The 19,860-nt window shown below is 41.0% G+C and overlaps 1 protein-coding gene across 4 annotated transcripts in view; it reads right to left on the reverse strand.

The window, feature by feature from the left end:
• The window catches only part of GRAMD4 (GRAM domain containing 4), a 79,840-nt gene that overhangs the window by 32,953 nt on the left and 27,027 nt on the right, over positions 1-19,860 (reverse strand). For 3 of the 4 annotated variants that reach the window (XM_032105372.1, XM_032105371.1, XM_032105373.1), the window contains 2 exons: positions 17,615-17,825; positions 9,209-9,330 (listed from right to left, as the gene is read on the reverse strand). In XM_032105372.1, the coding sequence (XP_031961263.1) occupies positions 9,209-9,308 (100 nt within the window). In that variant the 5' untranslated portion in view covers positions 9,309-9,330; positions 17,615-17,825. Of the gene's footprint in view, positions 1-9,208; positions 9,331-10,727; positions 10,734-17,610; positions 17,826-19,860 lie in introns of all 4 variants that reach the window. The other variant, XM_032105374.1, reaches the window with a different exon arrangement.

Here is a 19,860-nt window from a genome sequence, read left to right on the forward strand (position 1 = left end):
CTATATATTTGAGCTATAAATCATAGGTATAGTTGCTAGCAGTGATTTTTGTGGCCATCTGTAATAAAGTTGAGAACTTAGAGCAAAAAGCCTCCATGCCCTTGAGTCCTACAGAAGCCTATGAACTCAGTCACAACCTCTAAATACCTACACACTGGGTAACCCTTTAAGTTGTGACAGCAGGTGTGACCCTGAAAAAATGCTTTAAAAGCTCTCTTGCAAAGTCGTGTAGAAAAGCAGGACAATATCTGGATGCTATTGCTCTTTTAAAATGAGCTATAATAGTCTGCAAGACAATGCAACAATGGTGTTTCAATGACAATAATAATTACATTTATTATTGCACTGTAAACCCTAGGAGAACTGACCCCATAGTAAAGACCATCATCAGTGATGCATCTCACAGGTTACCAAAAAAACCTTATCCATTTCAGTTTTTCTACGGCATTTTATCCTCTATGAGGTGTAATGGAACTGTGGCACCTGAACTCCAAGGATTTGACAATTCAAATTTAAAGATTTAACATTTCAAAAAGCTTAGCTGACACCATGTAACTGCTAAAAGACAAGCACTCAGTGTTGTGTTGCATCATTTTACAACATCAGCCACTAGAGCAAATGAAAAATTTCACTTTTCCTCAGAAGACTTGCCTGTAAGAAATGTTCTGATAAAAACCACTTAAATACCAAAGTATTTAGCTCTGGTGAGACTGAACAGAATGTGAGTAGTGTTTAGAAAAGGAGGATGATACATCAGGCTAGGAAGGCATGGCAGAAGGTTGGATTTCTAATTCAACACTGCATGTGCAGTAAAGCGGATGTTTCCCTTAATCCCAGGATTGGAGGTAGATTAGGGAGCAAATCGTAACTGTTTTATGTAACACCATTTCTTCCCTAGACCCACAGGTATGTTGCAAAATCCCCCTCTGGGACAAAGTGACCAAAAACTTCTTTCAGAGCAGAGCCAGAGACTGCCAATCACTGTTTCTAGCTACCAATTCAGTTTAGTGTTAAATCTAAGGAAACTGAGTTAAAAACTAGAAATAGCAAAAAAGCATGCATGCACCCTTTCATATTTACATGGGGAAACACCAGTACTCAACAGGACAAAAATAACCCTTCTACATGTATGTCAATCATGGTAAATCTCCCTACAACCCTTTGAACATTACTGGAGTTCAAGTCTGTTATTTAATTGTTACTAAACATACTAAATCCAATCACACACTTTCAATCTGGATCTCAACAGCGGTGCTGATACAGCCAGACACTGGGAGTTGTCTCCAGTGCAGGCAACTTCCACCCTTACCAGACTCCCAATTCCCATGGAAAGCTAGTACGTCAACTTTGTCCCAAGTAAACCGACTGTATGACGCTGCTAGCAAAATGTCAGGAGTCTGAGAACAGATCAGCTTTTATCATCATAGACACTGAGGAGCTTTTAATCTTCACCTTAAAAACCAGCAGCAAATGGCAGTGCTGTGAAAGACATGGAACGGCTCCATCACTTGTGATAAAGCAAAGACAAACAAAGAACATTGTCCGACCAACACGCAGTGATGGAGGAAGGAAGCAATGGAATTCCCTAACCTGTTTTTTTCCTGCTTACACTTACTCTGCAATTTACATACTCCTCTGAAGACATGTACACAATTCATAGCTATAACTACATACAGCTTAATTGTGCACTATTTGTTACCTGTTCTTCTTCTAATCCGTGATTCTCCTCCTCCAGGGCATATGTTTTTTCCATCAGTGACTTGAGAACCATGGAGATTGCCAAAGAACTTATCATAAATCTACCCGAAAGATTTCAGATAAAACATTATCCTTCGATCCCAGACATTGTGAGATATTCTACTTCTTTGCATGCCTGATACTTGGCAAAGTGCTTATTTAAGCCATCACTCTTGCAGCTCCACTTTATTAACTGTCCTTTCTTCTTTAAGTCACCCCTTAATTCATGTCGTCTTTCACGCTTGGGACTTCCACACTTCACTTGGGAATCCCAAAGCTCCCTGCTTAGGAGGATTACTCTTGGGATTTTATGAAGGAAGAACCTAGAAATGTTCTTTGTCAAAATGGATACCAGCATTCTTGTTCTCCACAGCTCTTCTAGAGCTGGACAACCAGCGGTCTGGAAGAATTCTGCCTTTTTTTTTTTTTTCCCCCCTCTTTTGCATTTGTGAACACCTTGATTTGTCAATTTAATAGCTTTCCCTTGTGGTCAGGCTTCTTGCTTGTTTGCATTAATTGTTCATACAGAAAACATAGCAAAAAAGATTTTCTAATAGGGATATTGGTGTCATAAAAAGCCAAAAGGCAGACAGAATCATTAAAGATTAGTATCTTTACTGAGTGCACAACCTTTCCTCTCTCTGCCCTGTTTTATATAGGCATTTTGGTAGAGTACAGGGGTGAAACAGATAAATATAAACCCCACATTTTCAATAGCATCCTCCTCCAGCTAAGTCTGCACACATCAAAACAAAGAAGTGACCTGTCCTATTCAGAACCAGTCATGACAATTTCCTTTTAAAAACTTTAACACAGGTTTGGCAGTTAAACAATTGCTTTTTACTTTGTTTTGCTTCCATCATTGTTTTGTGCCTCTCTTTACTCTTTCAAAGATAGAGCTCCTGCTCCAGTACTCACACTAAGCAGAGCTTTAGAGGACCAGCTTTTGAGTCTCTTTGCATACGCCTACATGGCAGGGAGCAGAATGGGCTCCTGCTCTGCTGACAGGAAATAAGCCAACTCTGATCCAGAGACAGTGGAGGGAAGGCAGAGTCTGAACCATCATTCTCTCTCAGTCAGTTAACACTCCCTGGTACTATTCTCCTCACCTTAACAGCAAGAGTTTAATATCAAGTGTTCTCTTCCATGTGATGAGGAAGACCGATTTACAAAACACATCATATTTGACAAAGTCTTCTTCCTCTGTGCAAACTGTTCCAGTCTCCTCTCTCACCATTCCTGCTATGTCCTACTTGGAGTGGATGAGGTTACAAAGAACTAAGATGCCATTGCTAAGGCTTGTACAAAATAGTTATGCTAACTACCAATTAGTAGCTTTACATTTACCTTTAGTGCTTTCAGTGGAGCATTATCATGTTGTAATAGACACAGAGTTGGATCATTTCCTCTTCATTATGGAAAGATTTTAAATTACACTTCCTGAAAATATAGCTTACTGAGACAGATCCCCTTCTCAAAACATCAAGTGGAAAGTTTGCTATTGCTACATACACTTAAAAGGTCAGCTTAAAAAGTCACGAAAAATAGTGCTGCTCTATGAATTTACAGAAATTTCAGAGAATAAAAATGCCAGAAGTGTTGCAAAACCCACCTAAAATACACAGAGCTGCAAAAATGTTGTCTTTATTGCAGGAATGGTTTTCACTCTCTGGTTTTGGCAGAAGTGAAACTGTCTATAAATGTTGAAATAACGTCTGGCTTAGGAATAGCAGCAGGCTCTTCCAAGGCTTTTGTGTTACTAAGCTGAGCAAGGAAATGCAGGTTCCACGTGGGGCTCCCAAAATCTCCATCCCAATTACACAAAAGGAGAGGCACAACAGTGCTGACCATTGCTCTGCCTGGGTTTTCACACCCTCTCTGCAATTCATGAAGCCAAGCTGGGCACACAAAAAAGGCAGAAACAAGCACAGCCCATGTACATAACACACTGTGTAGGTGGTATCTGTTCAAGGCTCCAGAGGAGCTCAAACAGTACATCCCTCTGAGCACTGTGCTGCATTTTGGTTCATCAGTCCCATGACAAGGCGGTGTGACAATAAGAGATCCTCCAGCACTCAGGCATCATCACCTACATCATCAAGTACATGCTTCATGCAATGACAAGGGCAGACTGCACAAGCCAGGCTCAGACCAAGGATCAGCCCAGGACTCCAGCCTCCTGCTGTACTGAGATGGAGTCACATCCTTTCCCTCTCCCCTGGTCTCAGGAACCTCATGCTCTTGGAAGCCAAGTTGAGAGCGAGCAAAAGCCCAACCTATCTCCTCCACCAGTCAGAACAGAGTCCTTGAAGATAAGAAATGGAGATCCGAAGGCTCATTAGTCTGTATTGAGGCCTCTTAAATCCCAAACAAGTGCTCTACACTGCTCATGAGTGTCTCCTCCAATGTTTCCAGGAAAATGAAGCCTGAGTTTTGGAGGGTTTTTTTTCTTTGTCCAGGAAGGCTAGAAATTAAGTCAATATACATGGTATATAATGTAAGTATCTCTGGGTATAAGCAAAACCTTTCCATACCTCTTAAGAAACTTTCTGTAGTTTTTGAAAAGTCTCTCAGTCATAAGTCAGACCCAGAAAAACTTTGAAATTTGTTAATAAACAAATGAGAGCAGCTCTGGTGAAGAGACAGCTCTACAGCAAAGCCTGGACTCACATATATTTACTGCAGCATCTGTGGATGCCCAGGATAAACACTCAGGATCTCCCACCAGTCACCACAGGCAAACCAGTCCTCATCAGAGGAACTCTACAATCTCAAAAGAGACAGGTAAATCTCCCAGGGACACCTTTTTAGTGCTAGGGAGTCCAGGATTTTAAACTGAAAGAAAGGAAGATTAGATGAAGGAGTAAAGGATGTGAGAAACTCCAGGTAAGCTCCAGTGCCACAGCACCCTCAGGGCTCACCAGCATCAGCACACCTTATTTTAGAGCCCACAGTGCAGCATCAGGATCCCTTGGCCAAGGGCTGACCATGTGGCAAGGAATGGCTATTACGGCCCACAGCTGGTATATGGGTCTCTCAAAAAAACACAACAGCTGGTACTCTCTTGCCAGGGTCTTCATCTGCTATGTAAATCAGCTCAAATCAGCTCTAAACTCTGCTTCAAGGTTTCTTAACATAAGGTTCAGATTACAGGCTACTAGATCAGTAAGAAAATAGCAAAACCAATGCAGTGAATCTATTCTTCTGCTCTTCTCTAGCTCTGCTACTGCAGCTGGTGTGACCCTCACATCAGAAGAAATTACACCAAAGGTATTTTGACACAGCTGGTAACTGGACAATTACTGGGACTGTTTGAGGAGGTACTAACATTTCTGTACAGAGCTGGACTTTTCAGCATAGGTCTTTTGCTGGTCACAATCACCAGCACACACTTGGTCTCCGACATTTAACACTTTCTAACATTCCAGTTCTGCCTGAGAATCATGTATGGTTTTCTAGAGCTCTACTTCCACGAGGTCAGTATTCTGCTAGGTTGTTCTTACAAAAAATCATCAGATCATTTACACCAGAAAGTGGGAGCCAGAGAAAATATTGCAGAGTTAGTCACATAAATGGTTCAAAAAGGCACATGAGGATGAACAGTGTACCAGAGCAGAAATTTCAGTGGGAAAGCAGCATAATCCCAACTTCTTTTGTCATGTGGTATAAACATAATGACTGAAACCACCGGTTTGGTAAGACCTTAAAGACTCCTGCTGTATGGAGTGTAATGTGAAAACCCTTGTGGGTAAGGATTTTGTTTCCTTCCAGTATTCCTCATCCTCATGTGAGTTTCCTTTGATTTACCAGTTCATGACTAACCCTCTTCTCTAACAGTCACCTGGTTTGCTCACTCTCATCTGCTGCTACCGACTCGTCTTCCCTGAGCTGCTGAATTCCGCATTGCAAAAGGCTTGAACACCCTTGAATGAGAATTAGCTAATACTTCATGTAAACCACAGGATGCACGTGTGCTTACAAAGCACCTTGTGGCACCAGGACCAGAGTGTTGATATCTCCAAAACTGCCCTCTATAAGCAGGCACAGGAAGTAACAGGACGCAAGGTGTTTACCTCAAACAGAAGAGATGTAAAAGCGGAAAGACTGTTTTGTGGGTTGTTTCGTCTTTCAAATGCAAGAGCAGCAAGCACAAGTTTATTTTTTGTTAAGATACAACTAGGTTTTGAAATGGAAACACTAAAACCACTACTAAACTTAACATATCAATCTAACTGCCCTGGGTCAGTAGCTGCCTTCCCAAACTGAGCCCTCAATTAGTCCAAAGAGGTGTTCACTTGTATTGAAAACCAGGCTATAATAACAGAAAGTCCCTGTCACAGCTCCAAGACAAAGCTTTTTCCGTCCACGTGCACTGGAAACTCCGGCAGACCAAGCTCTCTGCACTTATCATTCAGCTGTTTTTCCAAGACTTTTTCTGCAGGAACCCACACCAATACCACAAGCCCAACAGGCACATTTTCAGCATTCCTATAATAAGGCTCAGAATGAGCCACTAGATCAAAGAGGTTAAGACCATTTCCACACAGACAAGAAAAGCAAATTCAGCCCCTTTGGCTGCGAGAATCAGATGATCCCTCCCCCTTGCTTAAGACATTATCCAAGATCCCTTTGTCCACATGCTTCATCCTCCTGTCAGCCCACAGCTTAAACCCCTTGCATTTCCAGACATGCTTTATTCGCATTTACAGCTCTGCACACACTAAGCGACTCCGCTCCATCTTCCCATCCGCGGGTATTTAGATTACCTCTTTGCTAAAGAGGAGATTCATCTGGCATCTCAGATGAAGATATCTTCCCCTTACAGACAACAGTTTGTCTCCATACCTACTTGCTTTGGATTTCCTCTGCAGCTTGTAGAGGCTACAGTTAGGTTTGGGATGTGTTTCACTGCATTAACTACTCAGCCAAACTGCACCTATTGCTTGCGCCTACTAATGGCTGAATGGAATTTAGAGAAAAACTTTAGCTGGGCACCTGCAATTACAGACCCACATGGACTTGCAGCTGTGTAATGCATGTATACATTACACATGATGGACAGCTGAGAGGAAATCTCTCCTCCTTAAACCTCCTGGCTAATGACACACCAATACAAATAAAAGCATAGAAGAGGCCAAAAAAAGAAACCAGTCAGAATCAAGCTGATAACAAGTGGAACTTCAGCACATTAAAAAGCAAATGCATGAAACCTTAGATATTTCCCTCACTAACTAGCAATTGCTTTGATTTTTGCATGCCCAGCTGGAGGAAACGGAGTAAGTGAACGTGGCAAACAGTTTATGCAAAAACACAATCATAGCAAGGTGTCCTTAAGGAATTCCATAGTTAAAAATAGTATGGAAATATTGCAGAGCAACTAGCCTTCCTAAAAAACACCTACTGCAGCAATAGAATTTTAAGAAAGTAATGACCAGGCTTTCTTCCAAGGGCAAACTGAAGTAAACAAACTGCACATTTCAGAATGTTTTTCTGCACACCATTAGTTCACTTTTGGGAAGAAAACAATAATGAAGCATTTCTAGTATCAAAAAAGCCCAAAATAATAACTCAAAGAGAAGGAAAAAGAAAAGATAAGAATGCAGGAGCCATACGCAAAAGCTGAACTCCTACTTCACTCCAGCTGCCAAACATGGTGACCTATTTAATCCCAAAATTTTGAATGGAATGTGGCCGAATAAGGGATAAGCTTTATCTCACTTATTTCTCATCCAGTTTATGATTCTTATTCTTGTTCTTATGGACAGAGTTACAACCAATTTGTCAGGACAACCCTGTAATTTCAGCTACAGCAATCGTCAGGCTTTGGTGAAGAGGTGATGCCTGGAGACACCCCCAGCTGACTCAAGCCACCCAGCTGGCCGGAACCCCCAACCATCTGCTCAAAGTTTACACAGATGGGTGAATTTCTTTATCCTTCACCTTGGGAGTTTACTACAAAGCTCGGTGCAAAGGAAAAATGATTCAGCTACAAGGGGTAACAGTTGATCAGAAGGTTTTCAAATTACAGCAGAAACTTGAAGACTACCAATACTCACAAACCTTTGCGCCCCATTTAGTTACTGTAAGAACATACTAAGAAGGAGAAGGAATTCAGCAGCCCTGGAAGTGCCTCGGAGCCCTATCATGTTTTTATATCAAAAAGCACATCCTACTTCAAATCAGAAATCAGTTCTGGTAAGTCCTACTGTTTCTGCTGCACATTAGATTGCAGCAAGAAATTGCATGTGCCCCATCTAGTTTAAAAAACAGCTGGATAACAGGAGCTTAAGCAATGTATCCTTGGGGATGGAAGGAGCACATGGTAACTCTGTTCTGAACAGTTAAATAAAAATCAAGTAAATCACTGAAACTAACAAGGCAAGTCAAACAGATCTTTCAATTTTTGCTTGACATTCCAAGCATGATACCTCTTCCAGGTATCAGTGGAAGTTGATAGCAGCTTGTTATAAATCCCTGCCCAGTCTCCTTTATCAGGCCTCCCTCTTATTCACATGGGGGGCAAAACATATCAAAGAAATATTGCTAAGTGAAAAACAAGTCACAGAAAATTAATGACAAATCCTTGAGAACATGCTGAAGATAAAAATGTAAATCTTGTCATTGGATTATAGTCCAGAAATTGAATAGAATCTATAGTCTTGTTATTTCTACCCCTCAGAAAATATGTGACAAGCTTTGAACAAATAAAAACAACCCTCATATTCTGAAGTTCAAAACCAAAATATTAAAATGGCCATTTTGGGAAGCAACTGAGCAAGAATTCTCATTGGATTGTTACAAAGATCTCTACTTCTATCAACTTATTTTGTTTTCCATTTTTCTGTTTTTAACTATCCTGTCTTAAAAATCAACAGTTCAGACCTGCTGAGATAAAATCCCCAAAATCTTGCAGCTGCTTCTAGCCATGAATGACAACTTTTTCTCATTATACACACATACATACATATATATAAACATAAACCCAAACAACTAACACTTGAAATCTACACTCTTCTCTGTATTTCTCACACCACTTACAAATAATTCATATAATGTTAAGAGACGTGTTTTAAGATGCATTATTTGTTGAAACAGCTGCCAAGAAAATGAACTGGTCTCCCCCTTCAGAAATCTCTTCTTAGCAATTACTACTAGAAAGAAAAACATCTATTGCAGGCAAATTAAAGGTTGACTGAGTTCTAAGATAACCTGCAGATGTCAAACATCAAGACTTCAACTAAGCAGCTTTTGTCTCACAGAAATTATGTTGTGAGGAATGCAATGAAGAAAAAAATACTCAAGTGACCCAGAAACCCTGGGAATGCTTTTTAGTTCTTATTAGGGAAGAATAAGCCCACGTGTTATCTGCACATCAGCACACCTCAAAATTCTGATGCCAACTTCTACAGTTAGAGATACATTGTTTAAGAAGGCTTAAGCCCTTCTTCTCCACAGAGCATTTTATACTTACGTAAAAAGTGTTTTTCCAGTAAGGCTATTTCCAGGTGACCTTTGATCTCATTCAGTCTGTCAGATTCTGTTCTGTTAAAATCCTGGACTCCTGAAGCCATGATGATGGTCCCTGGACGCAGCCTGTAAGAAAAGCCAGAACATACCTGAAAGTTCAGAAACACTTTTTTTTCTGTCATTTAAATACATCAACTCATTTCTGGGGCAGTAAAGAAACAAGCACATGAGAAACATGCAAGTATCAACAACTCTACACGCCTCTTTCAGCACCAATTACCAAAACAAGTGAATGAAAGCTAATCAAATGTGAGTTTACAGAACACACTTCTGCAAACCTTGGGAAGTTACAGAAAACAAGTATTTCCCACCACCACCCTTACCAGTTCTACTGCATCATCATTTAAGCCTTTCTTCTGCTGACTGAAAAGCCATACTTGTACTATCCCTCTCCTCTTCCCATAAAATGAATGGTCAAGCAACAACACTTTACATATAAAATTGTGAAGCTAGCAAAAGTAATACCTTTCTAGATAATTACTGAGCTATTGGAAAACACATATTGTATATTTTAATATCCGTTTATGGAATGTGTAATTCTCAAGACCACAGTTTCTCAGCAAGGAAGGGGTTCCTCACTCCCCCACAACTCAAGTTACTGCAGAAGGATGCTGTTGGAGCTCAGGAGCTCATCCTGGCAGGCTAGGAGAGGGGGAAATCAGAAGACTGCATGCCTCAACAGATTTACCAGCATCCCTTGAATGAACTCAGCAGCATACTGAAAATACTGCAGAAAGCAGGAATTAAAAAGCAGTTGCATTAGTTAGTGAGACCAGTGACAACCACCACGTTCATGAAGTAAACACAGAAAAACCCCAAGCCCACACCACAGTAGGAAGGTGATGCCTTCTTTCTCTCATGAAGTGGGCATTTTCAGACAGCAGGGAAAAGGGTGGGTGAGGGCATCTCCCAGGTAATGGTTGTTCAGCACTTGTGTACAGTCCCCACCAGGCACAAAAAACCTGTCAGTGAGAATTACAGGAGCTTCTCTAGAATCTTATACTCAAAACCAAAGTGATAGATTGCAGAAGCCTACAACTCAGAAATTATCTCAAAACAAAAAAGAATTTATTTACATATTCTGACTATTCCCCATTCCTTGTTTGAACCCTAAAAACATACAGGAACTGTATTCCTTTCAAACACCAGCTTGCATACATTTAACCATGACAGCTTAATTACATACATACAGAAACTCAAGTAATCTACAGGAGACATTAAATTAAGACATTTTCTATGTTTTAGGGAAGATGTGCAGAAAGCTTACTGAGAGCAAAGTACTTTGACAGTTGGGATTGATTTGCACTTTCAAGATAAAACAGTGTGGAAATACCTATTAAACATCTGTTTTCTTGCTTGAACTGAACAGATGCTGAGTTTAAGTCTCAGAATTTGTCTATACGGGCAGATTAGCACTCTGTAGGCAGTTACTGCCCAGCATTTACTTAGCATCAACTCCCCACCTGGGCCTGCTCAATACAGTGCCAAGCTGGGATGCTATTTCCAGTCCCCTAAGCAGCACCCACCCACACAGCACTCTGTCAACGCTGCTGGCCCTGACGAGGAGCAGAAGCTGTTAGCTCAGCAGCAGCCTTGGGCTACTTCCCATTTTGGAGCTGGCACGAATCATGCCATGGCAGAGAGGGACAGACCCCAGGGCAGTCCTCACACAGAGAGCTGCAGCACAGCATCCTCCTCGCCATGCTCCACACTCCCAATCACTCCTGCCTTTAGCCAGGGAGGTGCAGTGAGAGATGCCATTTGCAACTGCTTCAGCACTGCAGAAGCATATCAGGGACTGTTTTCAGATGAGCACAGGATGCCAATTAACCTCTGTGCTGATCTCTTATCTACAGAGCTTGGTTGTATTTATTTACACTGCAAGATTTAGTGCTATCACTTGCCAGACATTTGAAGAGCCCCAAGGAGGACGGTGTGGCTGAAGCCAAACAGCAGCACCCTTACAACACATTCCACAGGCAGTCACAAGGGAAGTGTTATTAAAATACAGAGTGCTGCCCAGGTGTTAATACACAGCTTTCTGTATTGTATTTCCACATCTAGTATACAGTATACAGGGACAATCTCTGCTCCCAGAATGCAGGAGTTCACAGGGAGCTACCTGAAGAAACAGTGCCACTGCTTAAATACTTTATTGATAAATAAATAAAACCACGTACAGGTCAAAGAGCAAGGTGCTGTACTCAAAAGGAATGTGCCTCGACTCTGGGCATCAGCCCTGTGCTTAGACAGCAGCTGGTTCCCACCCCAACCCCATGTGGCAGGGAAAGGAGCACAGAAACTGATATGAGGGAGGAGAGGAAAAAGAAGGAGCTAGCAAGTATCCAAGCATATTTAAGTTTTCATCCTCATTAAAGATACTCAAGATATTTCACCAAAAGATGTGCTACATTCCAGAAATCCATCTAGAGAACCAGCTCTGCTTTTGCGTCTTCAGAGACGCTGAGTCAATAATTAAAGCGCAGGATACCTTAACTGTGCCTCTAAGGAAGAAGGAAAGAGCAAGAGGTGCATAGCACTGGGGAGAGTGACACCGGTTAATATGACTCATTCTTAGAGTTTCCAAATTTGTTTATCTGCTAAAGCATTGGATCCAAGCAGCTTGACACCCACTGATGGTTAAAAATCAGATGGTACACAAAAAGCTACAAAAGGTTACAATGACCTTCTAACTTACAGAAAAAAAGAGGAAAAAAATCCACTGAATTAAAACATAAGAATACTAGAATACTAGGAGCAAGATCATGTAACTATCATGTAATAATAAAAAGGTTTATTAAGATACACAGTGACACAAGTTTGGTGATGCACCCTATTTCCAAAATTAGCATCACCACAATGTTTTATGACTACCATTTAGAAGCATTCAGAAGAACTGGCAACATCCAGGACAGTGATATGGGAGACATTTAAGCAGATGTCTCCCTTCTGTCACAGAAGTTTTCCCCCACACCAACACACCTAAGAAAACAAGAAATAAGGTCTCTACATTTGCTGAAGGTCAACTAACTGCCTGCCTCTGAATTCAAAAAAGTCCCTCTGTCAGAAGCTAGCATATCTGACTCAATTCACAAGTTAACAAAATCCTTGTATTAATTCCACTTTTATCTGGGTAAAGGTTTCTCCTCTCTGCTGCCTCTGTAGGACAGGACTGGGACTCGGGCTGGGTTAACTACACTGCACTGTACAGATGTCCTTTCTAGTTTCTGACTCACCGTAAAAGCCTTGAAGGCTTCCATAGATTTCTGCTTTTCCTTCTGCCTCTCTAGCTTCCACAGTATTTGACACAGGAGCCCTCTGAAAATGTTGGCAATCGTTATTACTTAGCCAAGATCGTGTGCAAGGCCTGGCAGTGCCTAGGAAGACAGAAATGCCCAATGTAAGCGTAGAGACAGAGGGGTTAAAGCAACATTTTTGATGACGGCAGACTGCCTGTAATCAGAGTTCAGGGTTGCTTCTCCAAGCCACATCCAGCTCCAGATCTAAAATCCACATCTCCCCACAGAAGTGTTTTTCAAGCCATCAGCAGTTCAGGCTTTCCATAACAGCACTTCCCAGCCCGAGACTTCTCTGCCCTCCCTCTCCAAAACCCCTTCATTCTGTGAGCCCTGGGGCTTGCTCTGTGTGCTGGCACTGCTGTCACTGTACAGTCACAGAAAGGGTCCAAGTCACTTCCTGACTCAGCAGATGTGGATCTGTCCTCTCCATCTGCAGCACAGCACATCTTCAGTATCACACAAACACAACTGCCCAACTCTCTGCTTCTATTTTCCTTCCACAGCATCAAATGCACGTGGATGATTTTTCTCTAGGAATATCTAACAAAATGGTGGTCTGATTTCCAAGTTTGTAATTAACGTGGAGAGGAGCAGTTCTCAAACACAAAGGATGGGGAGCAGTGAGGACACCACATGCCAACCCCGGGGGAAAACCATCCACTCAAGTCATCCCACAGAGTCCAGAAAGTGGCTGGGACACAACACAGGGAAGAGGTAGTTTAAAATAGAAGATTTTAACTTGTGTTCATTTGAGGAAAAAAGAGGAGGGGGGAGGTCTTCAGCCATACAACAAACTACACAGCTTGTCCTGCAAAGTTCTACCCTCCTGAGCTTTTCATCTGACACTTCATGTGCACTTTCTTACTTCAAACTATGAAAGGGTTCCCCGTGAATGCTGCACTTACCTGCTGCAAGAAAAACTCAACAACATTGCTTAAGAATGAAAGCATCTGCATGAATAGTTAATCCTCAGTAGCTATTCTTGGAAGCATACCCATACTTGCATGCTCCTAAAACACAGCTATATTCTATATAAATTTTTAAAAATCTAGTGCTAGCCAGGTTGAGAGACTTTAACTTCTTAACTGTAATGTTTGCACCACACTTTAAATCTTCCAATTACTGTAAATAAGATGATCGATAGAGCAGCATTTAAAGTTTTAACTGACATGTGTCAGGAAAAACCATGCTGTACTGCAACAGCAATTAAATTAATGTTTTCTGTACCACAATAACTCAGATTTAATCCTAGCACACTGGCAGGGAACTTACATAAGTAGATTAGACTGCTTTCAGTATAATATGCCAGATACAAGAGAGCTTTACAGAGCTCACTGCCAGGTTAGTACCAGCCTCTACAGGTTTAAACACAGTTTGTTCTTTCCCCACTCTGTGAAGAGGATGTGATCTCTGCACCACGTTCATTCATATACCTGCAGGTAGACTGAATCTTGTCTCCCCTTCTGTAAAAAACAGGAGTGGTGGTGCTGAATAAAGGGCACTTTAATTACTGAGCAGGCAACATTACCTCAATTTCTAATGTCCCAACAAATCAAATGCTAATTGATTTGGAATGGACCAGGTTACTGCCTCTACTTATTTTGCAGTTATGGTGTTTTTACAAAACAATGCAGAAATAACAGTGCTGCATGCAGTGTCCTTGCCTTAAAAAAACTAAACAACCACCCATGGCAAAGAGGGAACAAAGGAAGAAATCTGGCAAGGCATTCAGGAATTGAAAGAGATGTTTAGCAGAGAGTTAAATTTGTTAACCAGCACTGCTGTCTTGGCAATGATCTGATCACAGTGCCCAAACACCCACAGGGACCTAAGAAAATATGTGCTATTCAAGGCATATCTGGTAGCTGGGGCACTTAAATGAGAGGGGGAAACCCACACAAGCAATCAGCCAGCCCGTAAGCTGAGTCCAAACTAGTTCAAATTAAAACACCTTTTGAACAAAAACTCTCAGAAACCACTGAGAATTCAAAGGAAAATATAACTCCTTCCATCTCCAGAGTCCTTCAACCAAGAGCTAGCTGTGTGCTTTACCCAAACACAGATTAGGATGTTTATTATTGAACTAAATAGGTAAAGCTCAGTTTTAAGATAAAAAATACAAAATTACCTCATCTGACCATCCTTTCTGTCTTTTCACAGGGTGTGAATTTTACATGTGTAGTAAGGCATGTGAAGTGTTGGGACCAAGTGCCACTGCACAATCTGTGGCCTGGGACTGAACACTCACTTCATCTGCTGGAAGTGCAACAGAGGATGATGCTCTTCCTGGCAGATGGTCAGGGCTCTGCAATCACAAGCTTTTATGACAAGGCTTTTTACTCTGCAACCTCCATTTGCATCAAGTGTTTGCACACGCTTGTCAGGTTCAGATACATCCCTAAAGAAGAGGCACCTCATACACACATTTTTAAGTGCACTGCAAACCCGTGAAGCACAGAAGGGTCCTTCATTCATATGACGGCACTGTGCTGTTCTAATAGACAGATCTTTCCCTAATGCCTCCATAATGACTAATACACCAGACAGGGGCAGGGGGAGGGAAGTAGAGAGGGGCAGAGATGAAATCTTTGTCTAGGGAATGGCTGACAATGAAGATGCAGGTAAGTGGACTAGGACTCTAATTCTTCATCGTCTATGTTCAGTTCCAAGCCACCAATCTTGCTCTTTCAAGACCATGAGTTCTGTACCCAGATTTCAATAGAAACAGTGAAGGAACAGAAGTGGAAACACAGTACAGCTTACATCTATCTGAAAAGACAAGCAACCTAACCTTCATTTACACAGAAGACTTGCATTGGTTTTTGTGTGCTTTCAACAGTTTCCTAAAGGTATTGAACAGGAAGAAACCAGTAAGACTTGGTCTTCTCATGATCAGTGTAATGCAAGTATAATACTAAGTTGCTTACAAAGCCTAAAAAAGAAAAACACCCTGTACAAGCAATTCAAAGCTATGAGTTTTAGACACTGAATTAAAACCAATTCAGGCACAATTCAACTATATAATCTCAATAAGAAACAGACAAGTAATTCAGAATTGCACTGTTCACACAACCTCAGCCACCACTACTTTAATATTGATTTAAATATATAAGCATTACTTTCTGCACTCTTGGTATCTCTGCAGCACAGGGGATTATTTGTCCCTTCATTTTACAGATGGGCAGCAGTGCTTAGTGGGCAGATGCCTATGAGGGCCAACTGCTAATCCCTCAAACTTTCCATCTGAAATTTATCCCTCATACATCAGAACTCTTTCCTCCTACCAATTTGCTTATTTTGCTCATATCTGTAACAAAGATATGAGCAGATATGCTCTTAGGCTGTTCCAGCATCACACTGGGTTTGGAGCACCCAAACATGAGGAGTGGGGCAAAACAAGTTTGATGCCATTGCTGCTTTCCTCTCTCCCTTTCTCCCTGATTTTAAAGAACTGCACTCAATTGTGTCCCAAGGACTTAGATCACAACAGCCTACTGCAGTATGTAACCAGCCAGAAACAGTGTTTCTCCAAGTTCCCTTCGCAGCAGACAGAGCTCAACATTTTGAGAAAACAGAAACCATCACTGCAGATGCTAAGGCTTCGTAAGTATTCAAAACTACAGGTTTACCTTGCTGTTCCCCCAGCTACCCTCCATACCACCCAGGAGCTGCTATTCCCCTGCAGAAATACATAAAATAGTATCTGGAGTTTCAGGCAGATCTTTCTGTAGCCTCTAGCTCTGCCATCCAGACACTTCTGATTAAATACAAAAGGCATCTAATATATACCCACACAAAACATAAAGCCTTAGGTTTAATGAAAATAAGCCAGTATCTACCTATAAAAAACTCACAAAATACCATGTTGGAAGGGCAGCAGCAGAGATTAGTCCCAGTATACACAATACTTACATCTTAACAAATGACAGATGTCTTCAGTAGAATAAGAGAAAAGGAATAGCTTTTAACAGACTTCCTTGTCTGAGAAGCTTGAGGATTTACATATAACAGACTTTTTGTGACCAAAACATGCTCTGTTATTACCACCTGTTTGTTCCATGATCATAGGAAAAACATTCTGGCAAAAAGCTCTCCATAAGCAGGACTGTATGTGGCACCATGCAAGCCCATTTAAATTTTAAAAAGCTAACAGCTACAGAACCGGATACAAGCTGCCAACCCCAAAGGAGGTGCAGAAGCATAAACAGTTTGAAATCTTTTAGTTTACAACTTACTGTGAGCAAGCCCCCTGCTCCTAGAAATGAGCCTTCAGACAACAGTCTGATCATATCTTGGGGATAAAAACTGCACAGTAAGTTTTCATAGCGTGATATAAACTCTGAATTCCAAGTCACTTCTACAATACAATTATATAGACAAATCTAAATTTATACTGTAGCGCTCCAAGTTTATGGATCCACAGCCACAACAGTTAAAGAAGGATTTTATTTTACTTTTTTAACCAACATTTAACTTTTCCTGAAGCAGTGTCTTTGAAAAAGGTAGGTCTGCTTTGGTGCTTCTGCTGACAAACACCAAAACGTTTTAGCACTGCCTTCATAGGTTTAAACCAGCTCTAATAGCATGGAAGCACTACTGCATACAACACGGGAGCGGAGGAGGAGGTGGTGTGACCCTCTAACGCTAATGAAGCAACCAGAAATCTTATCCTTAAAGTCCTGGACAGTGTAATTTGACAGATCTGAGTAGATCTGAGCTCCTCAGACTGAAAAGTTGCCTTTTCTTTTTCACGTGTTCATTAGTAATTCAACAAAACAAAAACGAAAAAGCACTCGGAAGCACATCAAAAGTTAACAAACCTGTCAACTCACAAGACCTAGAATTAAAAGTAGTGACAGGGAACCCTAATATTAAGAAATTAATTGATATTTCCACAAAATGAAGACCTATTACTGGAAAGTTACTTCCTAGTCCACAAATCTTCAAGTGTTGCAACCATAATATAAGGATAAAGAATCAGTAATTTCTTTTATTTTTTTTTCCTGAAAACTACAAAACATAATATAATGGTACTTAGATCAAGTACTTACAGGGTCTCTCAGCTCTTCATTGTCTCGAGCTGACGTTCGAGGTATCTTCACTGGGATTTCATCTCCACATTCAGTGTCTGAAGCATTTGGAGACTCTGCTAAATCAAGGAACTCATCTCTCTTGTGACCTCTGAACCTTATTTTGTCCAACTTCTTTAGCATGTTCAGCACTGCACTTTTCTGCTTTACCTTAACATGACGGTTGGAGTCTCTGCAAGATCAAGAAATCAGGAGTATTTTAGAAAGCTTACAATAAATCTAAATGCACACATTCTTACCACTAACTACTCCCGACCACCTTTCAGGTGCCTTCCTGCCACTGGAGGAAAAACATGCTTAGCTTTTTAACAGGCATTTTTTCCACCATGTAACAGATGCATGGTTCGTTTTACAGTAGTTGATCATTTGCCTTCTTCCCAGATTCTCATGGCCTCTCCCTCCTGGCAGTTTTTAAAGCAAGTCAGAATAGGTACAAAGTAACAACCAGCGCTCCAAAGACAGATTAGGAAGTCAGTTGCTAACAGGTTACTTGAAACAAAAGAAGTTTAGCTGGTAAGTCAACATTCTTCAATTTGTGATGCTTCTAAATCAAACACAGGAAAAATCCACTAAGCTTCACAACCAACTTTTAAATTCCCAGACAAACTAGAGCAAAAGAGTAAGGATGCTATCTCTACTACCTCAGGCTAAGAAAACAGAAAGTAGCAAGGGGTTACTGAAGAAAGCCACAGAAAGATCCATACAGAAGATCTCACCAAAAATGAGACTGCTGACACAGACCATACATCACATTCAAATGCACTGCCAAAATCCTTAAAATTACCACAACTGACAACCTTGTATGCCCCTGAAATTGTACTGGGAGAAGCATTTTGCTCTTTAAAAGACAACAGAAGAAAGCTTAATTCATGTGCATAAACTCATTGTAATGGTAGCTTTCCAAGACACTGCACTGTATAATTTCTGATTTAAACCAGACTTGCCAAACTGCTCCCATTCAATGAATCACACTCTGTATCAAAGGTCCCAAACTCCATCTTTAAAGAAGAAAAAGCAAATCCAACAGTTAGTTCCTTGATCCTGTCACTCCAGCAAGTTCCTGCTCTGGCAGTTTATAACAAAACAGCCACAATTATCTCAGCACACAGAGATCCATTTGGAGGATGATGCTATGCCCTAGCAAACGGATTTTTAAAAATTTATTTTGAGGCACTTGTTTCTGGTACTACTCTTTTGTCCTCTATGATCAGCACTACCATCTTCTTCATTAGAAGTCATGCTTAGTTTCATGGCACATCATCCCAGACACTGGTGTTAGATGAAAATGCAAAAGGTAAACTCAGACAAATGTCACTTCAGGAATAAAAATAAGGAGCAAAATAGAAAAACCTTTTGCTACCACAGCCTTTGCACCTAAGGCAATTCTCATCTCCTAGTACAAACCTCTTTTCAACAGAGCTCCTCAACTTTCCCAATGGATTCTCTGCTTACCCTAACACTTTGGCAGTGACTACCCACACCAAGCACAAACCGGATTATTCCCTTCAAATATGTCTTAGTTTTCACCTCTGCCAAGTTTTATTAGCACCTTTCAATTAAACACAGAAGTTTTAAACTAATACAAATCCCTTACAGTACAGCTGGCAAAAAAACCCCACAAAATTCTTTATCAGAGATGCTTAAAGTTGCAACCCTGTGTTTAATCTATCACATATAGAGAAACACTTGTGGGAACTCACGCCAAGGTTATTTTCTAAGAACAGCTTTTCTTTGAAGTTCTTTTACTTGTCAAAGCTAAGTTTAAAATAGAAACACTTCTTGCTCATTCATTGACTATTTGATGAAGAAACTTGTCAGCTATCACATCCAAAAATATCTCTAGGCCTTACTATTAATAGCAACTAGGGAACAAACGGTACAAGGGAAGTTTAAACCTCTGATAAGCACCAGCACAATGGTATCACTCTCCCTCCCATCACAATGATCTCCATCTATGTTCAACCAGATTTACATAGCATGTGAGAGACCTACAGCAAAGCAGCTGTAAACCAAATCCTGTCTGTTCATCATCCACGCTGTCACTGCTAATGATACAGCAAGGCATGGAAATAATAAAGCATGGTAGAGTGTTATTCCTTTTCTGGAGCGGCTGGCAGCCATGAGCCCACAACGATGGAGGACAAACACGCATCCCACACATTCCCTATCCCTCTTAGGGATGGAGCAGTTACTGCAGATGAGCATTG

This window comes from Corvus moneduloides, chromosome 4 (genome assembly GCF_009650955.1).
Source record: "Corvus moneduloides isolate bCorMon1 chromosome 4, bCorMon1.pri, whole genome shotgun sequence".
NCBI classification, from domain to species: Eukaryota; Metazoa; Chordata; class Aves; order Passeriformes; family Corvidae; genus Corvus; species Corvus moneduloides.